We start from the raw sequence: 12,521 nt of genomic DNA, 5'->3' as shown, positions 1-12,521 counted from the left end.
AGAATATATCACATACATAGTGTGCACAGATAGTAGATTTTATTCTTTTCAGCTGCTTTCCCATTCCCAGTTTCCAGTATTCCTTACATAGCATCAGTGTTGGAGAGATGGAGTGCTGCTAACTGATGATGTGGTACGTAGTTGGGTCAGTAGAACGGTTTTTGAGGGCAGTGGGTGAACTTTGGATTCTTTCTGATTTAGCACTGGCATCAGCTTCCCAGCATTGTGTGCTTGAAGTTGGTTTTGTTCTTGTGCCGCATGATGGCCTAGTTCTGGCGTGAGGGAGCTGTCAGCGTGTTGCGAACTTTTGGGTGTTTTGGCCGGGAAGGAGCCAACTTCTGTGAGACCCCCTGTCCTGTTGGAGGCAGTGTAGGAGGCAGAGGCCAAGACTATGAAGGCTACAGGTGTGGTTTTGTGGCACTGTGTCTGTGCTTCCCCCAGGTGGGCTGGCAGCTGAAGAACCTGGTCAATGCTCTGCGTGAGGACCCAAATGGTGTCATCCTGACCCTGAAGAAGAGGCCGCAGAACACCCTGACCTCCGCCCCTGCCCTGCTCAAGAATGTGCGCTGGAAACCTCTCGCCCTCCAGGTAACCCCACCTTGCCTCCTCCTCCAGCCCTGTTTTACCTCCTGTTGACCCATGCCCTATTTACCCAGAATGCCCTACTCATGTGCAGCACCCCCCTTCCCCCCATAATGTGTGGACCATGGGCCGTGGAGGTTGCCTTGTGAGAATATTCCCTCGCTTCAGATTGACAGCATGCCACTCCAGTAATGCAAAGTCCTGCCGCAGATTCCATTTTGTGAAAATGTAGTATCTCCTCACATATATAGTATAATATCTTGATCTTTTTTAATATACAGTTGAATTTAAAATGAAATTAAATTTCCAGTTTAAATTATAGAGGTTGCAAGGTTTTTTCACACATTTGTTCGGTCAGCCCACTAACATAAATTAATTTTAAAATAATGTAGATCACAGCTCTTGCTTAAACTTCACATGACTGTAATGGAAGCAGTAGCTTTTAACGAAGAAAAAAATAGTTATTAATTGCTTAGTTCTCAAGAGATGGCGACATGAGAATATCTCTTTAGAAAGCTTACCAGGAAAAAGTACTTTAAAAATCATATGACACACAGGTGTTGCAGTAGTATTTTGCACTTAAATTTATATTTTATGATAAGCAGGCAGGATTTGCTGTACTGTTTTGCCCTAATCAATACAATGTTAATGAAAGGAAAAGTTGTACTGAGCTGTAAAATGGGTAGCATATAATCATTTTCATAAATAGATTTTTGTTTCCCAGATCAGAATATGTCCGTTATTAGAAAATATGTAAATATTTGCCACTTTCATATATATTATTTCATGTATAGTGTGTAGAGATGTTGCAAAATGACATATGCCATACAATTTATGCCTATAATACAAATATGTCAGAGAAATTTTATTCATTTCTCATATGTATATATATATAAAGAATTTATATTATAAATAATTTCTTTTTCGCATAGTTTCCTTTTATTTTGGATTTCACATATATCTACTCAGTGGTATAACTTTTCCATAAGGAATGCACAGCAAGTTGCAGTGTAGTTGTCATGATAATTAGTAAATTCCCTGATATGGAGCTTCAGTATTTAACACTGGCAGAATTTTCTTGAGGGTGTTTTGGCTCACTCTTTCCCAGTGGTTACCCCCTTCTTTCCTCGGCCTAGCCACTTTCATTCTACTGCCTTCTCAGCCCCTGTTCACAATCACTGGGCCTCGAATGGATTTTCACCGGTTTGCGGAGGAGCACTATTGCAAAACGTGGCGTTGCCCCCCCCCCCCCCCCCCCTTTTTTGTCACCAAAACACAAGAGAGCTGTGGATGCTGGTCTTAAATGCTGAGATTTGAGGCAGTGCCAGGGTAGAGGCCATGCCTGCACATTGGGCTTTTTTTGTGGGGCTCTGTGGAATTGGGTGTGCAGGACGCGCTTCACGAGAGGATAAGCGAAATCCCCTGAGACGAATCTCGCCCTGTGTTCCGCTCCGGGGGAGGGGGAGTGCTCTGCATGAAGGGGCAGGAGAGCTCACATGCTCGGGGGGGCTGAGAGGGGGAAGGCAGGGAAATGGAGGGGTTGTGTGCGGAGGGTGGAGGCGGAGAGGTGGGGGCAGGGTCTGCCGGCTGACGTCAGAGCCGCCTGCCCGATCGCTCGGGGACCCCTGGATCTCACGGCCGCTATTTTTAGAAACACATTAGGCTAATTCATTTTCATACGGCGTGCCTGCCTTGATGTCGCCGCGCTATCTCTCTTTCCCCCTCTCTAGCCGCATTCCATTTCCGAGACCTCCACTCATCAAACGCGTGAGCACTTGGCTTATTAAATGCCCGGCGTTTGAGATGTTGTCTGTGTATGTCAGAGCGTGCAGAATTCACGGCAGGACACGAAGACAATTTAAGACCTTACGTGTGTGGCTTTGTGCGCAAATTTCATGTCAGGATTAGACTCTCCTCTCTGGGATTTTTATTGCCATTTCTGTTCCACGCGCTGAGCCCCGATTTGGTGAACTTAAAATCATTGCGCTCAGTGCAGTTTATATCCATTGGAGGATTCTGGAAAGGCCGTTTATGCACGGCTTCATGTGAGGACATGCAGAGTGAAGACGGGACTTTGCCATCTGTTTCTTGCAGCACACAGCTGAAGAAACGAGGCAAGTAGAGGTGCCAATCACACAGCAACAAAAAGCAGAGTGAAGATTACAGATCGCTCCGTGACAGCAGTAGTAATTCTGACGCACCGACAGCGATGGCTGTATGAAACTGTAACGCAAACTGCTGTGTTGGCCAGGTCCTTTCAGAGTGTCAACAGTATCGGGCTGAGCGCTTCTGGAAACATTGCTCTTAGGTAACAGCAAAGGGGTAGAGTCATTCAAGTAAACTAATATGTAGATGGAGCGGCCATCTGGAATTCATGTGTCTGTGTGTGTGTGTGTGAGAGATTCTGTATGAGACAGAGAGAGAGAGAGAGAGAGAGAGAGAGAGTGAGAGAGAGAGAGAGATTGTGCAATTTGCATGATAATCCTGAAGTTGGATTTCTGGCAATCCCATGATGCACAGTAGACCATAGTACCCCAGTACTACAGTGGGAGACACTGTACTTTATTCCACACCCTTCCATGTCCTCTACAGTATTCATATGTGACAATAATCTCTTATCTGGTGCACTTTAGTAGTTATTGGTTATTTCTGTACCCTCTCATGCTCTCATCTCATAAGCTGATTTCTGTATTATTTGTTGTGCTGAGAGGCATTTTGATAAAACGGCTCCTGTGCACTCAGTTTCTGAGGTGAGTTCACTGACGATAAAAAAGTCACAAATCTTTAAGTGTGCCTCAGAATACACTTGTTTGTATTCTGTCTAAAGTATCAGTAAGGAGGCACCTGTGCGGTGCCTCTGATTGCCAGAATACTTGGTGAAACTGTGCAATTCTGTGTCAAACAATTCTGTGTTCAAGCTTGATCCAGACAGCACAATAGAAAGGCTCTATTTGAGAGGTACAGCGTTAAAGTCCCATGTCATGCGTTGCAGTGTTGAGATCAATCATCCACTGGTGCATTGAAGGCTTGGTGCTGCCTTGTGGAGTTGTACAGAATTACTCTGAGTATTGCGATGTGCTGCATCTGCGTTTGGTGTTGCATTGTGTAGGTTCTGTGTTGTTGAGTGCGGTGTTGAGGCTCTGTGTCAAGTCTCTGGCTGAACAGTGTAAAACATGAATATTAATCCATGTGGAGCTGTGCAGACTGTCAAGTGAGTGGAATTCCATTTTAGAACGCTGCAGTGCTTAGATTATGTGTTGGACAAGCAATGTTCAGGTTCATCGTTTCTCATCTGGTTCAATGCAGCTCTTTGGCGTCAAACTCCTTGCAGCAGGATTCCCTGGCAGGGGGAGCAGAAGAACCAGGTCGCACAGCGGTGTCCAAAGCCAAATGACACAGCTCTCTGGGGTTGTATTTGAATTTGCCGTTTTTTCAGCTTTCAGGACATTTGGAAATGTGTCAGTGATGTCATACCAGGCTTGGGTTTTCAGGTTTGAGTCAACCTTAGTACATCAAGCCATCATGCCTTTAAATGACACTCTCCCTCTGCAACACTGGCAGGTAAACTTAATTATTTGCCAGCATACCTTATCAACAACATAATCTTTAGATTTAAAGACTGGCAAATGAGCAGAATAAAGAGATGGTTTCTGGTCTCCTAATTTTTATGTGAACATGAGTAGCTTTATGTGCATATAGAGCAACTTCCCTTCATCTATTGTCTTTCATGGTAATAACATTGTACATAGAAAATTGGAGAAAGTGGTCCTTGTTGCTTATCTGTGTAATGTTACTTTATTAACAAGGAAAGGAATCAATTCCATGGGAGAGGTTTCCAGCTATAATGCTGGAATCCCGGCATTTACAGCATCGTTAAACACTCTGTTAATCGTTTTGCCGTTACAACAGATCGAACCAATTAAACAACATCCGAGATCATTGATCACAGAGGGACAGGAGGACTACTGCTTCCTCAAACTGTGGATCCCGGGAGGCGGGGGGAGGGGGAGGGGGGCAGGGGCCCTGTAGAGGAGCTCCTTCATCGGCCCACCAAAGAGATGAAGGCCACTGATGGGAACACTCAGGGCGTTAGAGCAATGCTTTAAGTCAAGGGTGTCAAACAATTCCTGGAGGGCCAGTGTGTACGCTGGTTTTTGTTCCAGCTAATTACCCTGGCTTAATTAGTTCATCGGCTGTACTGTACAGTTACTTTGATTCATCTCTCAAAAAATGCTCTGCAGTATTACTGTGTGGGATTTACATGTGATCTTCACCTGAAATGTATCATATTGCTGGAAAAAAAATGCCAGACTTAATTACAAAATGAAGAGCAGAGGTTGGGGAAAAAAACAGTATCAACGGTGGCCCTCCAGGAGCTGAGTGTGACACCCCTGCTTTAAGTACTGTTTTATCTGAGTGAAATTGCTCCCCTGCCTGCATGCCCTGTTCCAGGCGTCCTCTCCCCCTGTGGCAGTGTGTAATCTTACTGTCGGGGCTCGGCACATCCCGCTAGAGCTGAGGAGGAGCTCACAAAGACAGCCAGCCATTCGCCGTAATTAGCAAATTACTGTTTTCACTCAACCCCAGTCATAATCCGCTCCGAGCCGGGAGCGCCGCCCTCCCCCCCCTCCCCACCGTCTCGTCCTCTGTGTGCCTGGGCTGCCGTGCCCGGTGCCGAGTGCAGGGAACCGGCCTAAACGAGTTTGGGATTTCTCCCGTAGCGGTGCCAAGCCTAGTCACAACGGGCACGCTCTGCTGGCTTCCTCTGGGAGAAAAGGAGACTCATTGGCTCGCTGTGCTTCAGGCCCCGTCATGTGACAAGGTCCCAGTGGTCTTGACCTTTTTGGTTTTGCCCTCAAATCAGATCATAAAATCAGATCTTGGATTTTACATGTGCCTGATGTATATGATCACATAAGCTGCCTCTGAGTTATTGTAGTACTGATAAGACAGATGAGCAGTGGTAACTTGGTGAAAAAGGGATGTGGCCCCTTGTTATAATGCATGTACTAAGTGAAACTACTTCATGCTCCACCTATTTGTTTCAAACCAATCATCTTTAAAGAGCAATGACATACTAATATTGTCATTGTCACAGAACCATCTGATCATTTTTTGAATGCCCCAAGTACCACATACATATGTAAATACTGCTTGTGGGGAAATTACATTGTGACTACTACAGAACCCACACTGAATATTCACAAATTGCACTAGACATTAACCAGAATTCCATTTTTTCCCTCACATTGCACAGATAACATGACAAAAATATATAAATGAATCAATAAATAAACACATATATTTGAAAAGACAGTCATCACTTATATTTTCATCCTTATTAGGAGATGAGAGATGTTGTCATGGGAACAGACATCTCATCCTGAAGTGCTATTGGTTTAAATTGAGTATTAGAGCGGGGTTGCAGATCTCTATGGAAGACAAGTCACTAGTCTCCAAATGAGTGGAGGAGAGAAAAAATGAAGATTTTCCACTATTCAAATATTTAGCCTGAAGAGAGACTCAGTGCCTGGACCTCTCATGATGTCATTGCCCGTATGTGGACTTTGCTCATCCATGTGTAATCTAGTGTAGTCAAAGCTTTGTAGAATTGAAATACCCCATGTTTAAACTCTAACCTGGATGAATTACGCAGACTTCAGATAGCACTCTGTTAACCTTTGCACTCCAGCATGTCGAATATCAGCTCCTTGTCAGTGATGACATTTTCGGTGTATCTCTGGTTGCCAGGCAAACTGGTTGCCATCCCCTTTACGGTTGCCAAGAGACCTCTGTCAAGTGTTTCCTGGTTGCTAAGTACCTGTGCACGGTTGCTAAGGGGGGATGCCACATCTTTTCACGATTCTGTCTGTTTGGGTTAGGGGGGAGGGGGGCTTCCAAGGTAAGATGTAGTCTTGTTGTAATTCACTTTACACAGCTTTTGTGTTCCCGAATATCTGCATTCATTAACATGGAAATGAGTACGCTTGCTACCTCCAGGGAAAAATGCAACGTCCTCTTTTGTAATAAACACTTCAGCCCGATCATGATGTCGTGACTTGCTTAAGAGAGAGAGAGAGAGAGCTTCTGTGTGATTAACACACGACTGCATCTCACAGACGTGCCTCATCAGATGAAAAACACACAGAGATAACGGCGAAATGATGTAATGAGGTTTCTGGCAAATGTGTCTGTAATGCTTTTTTATTAGCTTGAAAATGGTGTGGCTGTTTGAAATATTACTACAGATGATGACAACATAATCACTTGCATAATCTATGTCTTTTTGCAAGAACATCTTGTGCTTCTGTGAGCTAGTTTCTAAATACAGTATATGGCGATTCATTGCCACTATGTCCTGACTCACGAACTCAAAACAATTAGGCAACCTTGTAACTAAAGCTGCCTTCTCATTCTTCATTGATCACATAGTACATATTGTCAGTTTATACAACAGGATGTTTAATGACGACATTCATATCAAGCAGGTTATTCAAAGATATAATGGCTGTGCCACACCAGGGAATCAAACCTGCAAGGAAACCCAGCTCCTTAATCACTGCATCACGCTGGTACTCTGACCCGTCACTGTAGAATGACACATTTCCCACTTACAATATTCAGGTTCCCATTGGAATCGGTGTTCCATTACAGTTTGTTTGCAGAGAGCCGTATTCAGCAGAGCAATAGGACGTGAAGGAGACCCGAAGGCAGCCACAGTGCGAGGGAGGTCTTTTTTGATACACCCGCAGTCTCTTCAGATGTCCTTATTTTCATTCCCTTAGGTCTCCAAAGGTTTGTTCAGCTGATCTTTCTTCTGTATCAGGCGCAGGGTTTTTTATTTACACACCTTTTCGTGCATTTACACATTCTGTCGGCCTCTGCTGCAGCTTTATTCAGGAAGTGATTGCGCCACCTCAGGGGTCAGTCTGAAATTTGTCCCTGTAGGGGTAGCGCCTCTGATAACAGCCTCCATCCCCTGGTCCTGCTGCACTGAGCTGTCCCTCAGATTCAGATTCACACTTCAATATGTTTTATTTGCAACTTGCGAGAACTTGCTGAAGCATTTATAAACAGATTTTTTAAAACAACTGAAACAGCATAATAAGTCGCACAATAATATCCCATCCGAACGAAATTTGAACAAAATAACAAACAAAATTCCAGTTCCAGAATTAATGACGAGCACAGATGTTACAATTCTACTGTATTTCACCCATACCTTGTGGTGTTCATCTTAATAACACATTGGCCTCTTCACCTAGATGTTGTCTTTTTTTCTGAACTGATTCATCTGTAAGGAGAGGATCTATTTGTCCCTGATGAAGCAGGTGGGAAAGGCAGGCAGAGTTGGTGGGGGTGTAAAGAACAGCCTCTGTCTCCACCTCTTCCAAGTTACAGTGATCACATGACCAATTTTGTCCAGCAGGAATGTGAACACTGAGTCTGTACATTGTTAATGTGTGCATCTCTCCTCTCTCTCTGTCTCTCTCCAGCCAATCCCTACCAGCCCCAACAGTGATTCCACCACCCCAACTGGCACCATGGGCATGTCTTCCACAATGGACAGTTCCAACATGCAGGATGTCTTCATTCTCTCACCTGTCTCAGGACACTTTGGACCCAGGTAGGGGTATTCAGCAACTCAGCACAGCAGTTCTTCCTCTGACAAGGGCTGAGTGTTAACTGAATGTCAAATCCATTATACATAGGCTACCGATTGTGACTGGACTCATAAAAGCAGCTTTAGATTTGATATCCCCTTTCCTCTGGTGCTCGGTAAACACTATCCAAAATTCAGTAGAATCCACCCTGAATACAACCTTAATTAAAGGACTGTTAGAAGCTTTAATATATTCTCCTAGTGCCTTTTTGTATTGCAGTCATTTGATAGAAATCTTTTACAAAGCAGCTTTAAATGGCTAGTACATTACCTTGCAGGTGGCTTTCTCTCTCTTGCTCCCTCTCCCTAATTGTCCTCTCTTCCTCACAGGGACGAAATGGGCATCATGTCCTGCGATGACATAGGCAAGTACAGCATGGGCAAATCGAGCATGAAGAGCTCCGAGTCGCCCAGCTACTACCTCGACCACGAGAGCGGCAAGTACTACACGTTCATGGAGGGCGAGGGCGTGCACCTGGGGCCGGAGTACGACCGGGGCCGCTCCACGGGAGTCCGCAGGAGGGAGAAGACCCCCACTCATGGTAAGGCCGTCCTGTCTGTGTGACCCCCGCCCTCGTCCTCCTGTGCCCTGAGCGCATGCCACACCAAGCCCCCCACGCTTCTCCATCTGTGTGGCAGCATGACGGTCCCCTTCTCCCTCCTGAGTGGTCCCCTTCCCCCTCTTTGGCCGCTCACCCCGGGTCTCATTTACAGGGACAGAAACTCACAGGGATGGGTCCACAGAAAGCTCTCGGGCAGTTTGGCTGCATGCTTCACGTGCTCAAAGTTAATCGCATCCTGACAGGCCCCAGGCCCTTTATATTCAAATGGGAGCACAGAACAGGGATCCTCCTGCCGTTTGCCGACGACAGGCATTTTAAACAGCCTCTCATGTAGGAGAGCGTTGTCGGCGGTCCCTCAACTGGGAGAGACCCTCTATGGAGAGCACCATGGCTGCTGGGGCAGAGATAATGGCGGTGGGTTCTGCACACCAGAGCAGACTTTTTAAGCGAACCAGCTGCTGGGAAAAGGCAGTCGGCTGTTGCTAATCTGGTATCTGCCTCTGTGAGGTGCTGGGCTTATCTGATTCTCTGGAAGCACGTGTCTCCCAACCCCCTTCCCTCACACTGACTCCCTCTTGTTATCCACACACTCTCCCCTCCTCCTCTCTCACACAGTCACTACCTGTCCTCCTTACCACTCCCTCCGTCCCTCTTTCTGTCACTCTCTCTCACTGTCCCTCTCTCACACACACTCATGCCCTTCTCACCCCCTGCGGTCTCTCTCTCTCTCTCTCTCTCTCTCTCTCTCTCTCTCTCTCTCTCTCTCTCTCTCTCTCCGTCTGTCTCACTCACTGCCTTCCTTCCCTCTCTTCATCTTTCATGAATTATTTCGTTTTCACACTCAGATAAGCTCCCCACTGTCTCTCCCTTGTCATCTCTCTGTCTTTTCATCTGGTATCTCCCATCTCCTTTTTCTTCCTCTCAAGCTTTCCTCAACATAGGCCTGCCCCCCCCCTCCCCCAAAGTCCCACTTTCTTCCCCACACACCCCAGCACCACCCACTCTGGTTGGCATGCTTCACACCCACTCTCCCCCCCACACACCCCAGCACCACCCACTCGGGTTGACACCCTCCTTGGACTTCTTTTCAGGTGACCTCAGGCCAGTTTCCATGCCAACGGAGTACAGTTGGATGACGGAAACCAAGGAGCCCAGTATGTACAAGAGGGGCAGCAGAGGTGGGTCAGTCCCCCCCTCCCCACCCCCTGCCTCCCTAACAAAGTGCCTTCAGCACACATGCGAGTGCGCAGCACCCACAGTCCCCTACACAGTCAGATAAATAAACCGCTTAAACTTTTGCCACACATGCAGTGATGTCATTTGCTTTTCCTTTCATTGCTTTTTGCTTCATGCCTGGCTTCATCTGTGGTGTTTAACCATACTCTCCACCTGTTTCATTTCTTTCCCTAATGAACCTCTGTATTACTAGCACTCATGAGCTGTACACTGGCTGAAAAATAATGAATTTTTACTAGGTTGTTCTCGGAGTACAACTGGCATTTGTAAACCCACATTCCCGTTCATTCTGTAATGCTCATAGCCAGTCCATTCACTTGGAACAGCATGTAGGCAGAGTGTTTGCAGGTGTTACAGTTACATTATGGCGTTGGTGTAAAGTAGCAACAACTGTTTTTTGTGGAGCCCCTGAGCTTGGACATAAATCCATAGATATATGGACCCATTAAATGATCAGCATCTGCAGATTATAGCAGGATTATCCTACAGAGTGATTTATTGCATGGATTCACAGATTACAGGTGCTTAGCATTTACTTTACATACTGCACATATTGAGGTTAAATCTAAAGCTCTTTCCATATTTTCCTGCTCTCACACACAAAACATACTCACTCATAGGCTCACATGCATACACACACACACACAAATACACACACACACACACACACACACACACACTCACACTTAATATTAGACCAGTGACCATTGTTGGGGAAGCTACTTTGAAAGCATAGCTTTGCAAGCTACCAATTACTTCACACTGGAAGAAGTTGAACTACAGCAGCAAAGCTACCCTAGGGAGAAATCTAGTTTGGTTTACATTTACATTTATTAATTTAGCAGACGCTTTTATCCAAAGCGATGTACAAAAGTGCATATAGTAGGCAAATAGGCACAAGGGCAAGATATGTACAGGTTACATATATCAAATACAGTCACTGGGACAATAAAGTGCCGCTATACTACCTAAGCAAAAACGTGCTACAAATACAAGGTCAGAGATAGTGCTACAAGTACAAGCCAAAAATCTTAGATTTACAAGGTCAAATGGCAAGGGTGTCAGTCCAGGTAGAGTCTGAAGAGCTGTGTCTTCAGCCCACATCTGAACTAAGTTTACTAAAGCTACTTAGAAAAAGTACTTCAAACTACTTTGTGAAAAAATGATCAAATTGGCAATGTACATGTGATACAAAATTATAACAAAGTATAATACAAAAAAGTCACACGCCAGCAAAAAATGCCACTCAGTTGAGTTTATTGCAAAAAGTGCCCACTTGGTCACAGGTCATACATGAACCAAAAAAATAAAATAACCTAGTATTCATGGGAAAGTGCAAGGAATGTCAGCTTTTTATGACCCAAAATTGTTTGTAGTTTCAGTAGTTAACTACACAAAAACTGGCAAAAAAAGTCATTTAACTTCTTGAATTACTATACAAATATGAATGTAGTTGAACTACCAGCAAGTTACTGCAAAATGTAGTTAAACTACTAGTTTAATTACATGTAGTTCACTATTCCTCGACACTGCAAATGACCAGCATCTGATGAGCACAATATACATACATGTGTAAATAAAGATAGAAGACACACTTGAGAGAGATCTGAAATGTAGACAGAAATACAGATAAACATATAAACAGCAGCAGCAATAGCTATTGTAATAAAAATTTAAATAATAAGAAAGATTACTATCATCTGTAGTAGTAGTAGCAGTGGTCGTAGTAGTAGTATTTTAATACAGTTCAGTCAAAATATGTAATGTCGTATGATAGCAGTTTGAGTAACCAGTGTTACAAGGGCAAGATTTGATGTCTTTTTATCAGATTTAATTAGGCCAGTCCTTTGCTACCAGACAGCACAGGAAATGATGGGAGATTCCTCTTCCTGAAGGGATATGAAGAGAGGAGAGGGGCATGAGAATACATTTTAGAAAAAAAAAGAGTGCTGGTGCGTCCAGCCCCTTAGGCCACAACTGACTCCTCTGCTTTCACGGTCTCACATTCTCTGCCTAACTTTATCATTCCACAAGATGACTCGCTGGGTTTTGAAACAACAATCCTATCTTCCTGCGGTATGATCTTCATGTTTCCCTCATTTATTCCCTTCCTTCTTGCTATGTCACGCACTCAAACCTCTCAGTTTTCCCCTCCTCCTCCTGCTCTGTCCATCCTCACAGAGCACTGTCACGTCTCTCACTTTAAAAACAGAACGCGTTCAACTCTAGGTCGCTAAGTCGCTAAATTAGACAATAGGCATTCACATGCCTAATCTTAAATAGCTGAGCTAAAGATTCACTAGAACATTCTCCTGAGCAGAACGGATGCTAAAATGGATGTGTGAATGCTGTTGTTACAGGGGGATGTCGGTGTAATATCCTGTCACAGAGCGACACACAATTAGGTTTTTGTCTGATCTGAGGACAGCTTGGGCGCACAGGAGCAGTATAGTGTCTGCTGTCATGAATAGCACCAG

At 44.8% G+C, this 12,521-nt stretch overlaps 1 protein-coding gene across 3 annotated transcripts in view; it reads left to right on the top strand.

The window, feature by feature from the left end:
• Positions 1-12,521, top strand: part of LOC118791359 (connector enhancer of kinase suppressor of ras 2-like) — a 70,167-nt gene that overhangs the window by 43,976 nt on the left and 13,670 nt on the right. Inside the window, exons 9-12 of one of the 3 annotated variants that reach the window (XM_036548699.1) lie at positions 442-588; positions 8,079-8,209; positions 8,576-8,787; positions 9,900-9,986. In XM_036548699.1, the coding sequence (XP_036404592.1) occupies positions 442-588; positions 8,079-8,209; positions 8,576-8,787; positions 9,900-9,986 (577 nt within the window). The remainder of the gene's footprint in view (positions 1-441; positions 589-8,078; positions 8,210-8,575; positions 8,788-9,899; positions 9,987-12,521) is intronic. The other 2 variants (XM_036548697.1, XM_036548698.1) reach the window with 2 other exon arrangements.

This window comes from Megalops cyprinoides, chromosome 16, assembly GCF_013368585.1.
Source record: "Megalops cyprinoides isolate fMegCyp1 chromosome 16, fMegCyp1.pri, whole genome shotgun sequence".
Classification (NCBI taxonomy): Eukaryota; Metazoa; Chordata; class Actinopteri; order Elopiformes; family Megalopidae; genus Megalops; species Megalops cyprinoides.
The sequence above is the reverse complement of the archived record's forward strand: the minus strand, read 5'-3'. Positions and strand labels throughout refer to the sequence as shown.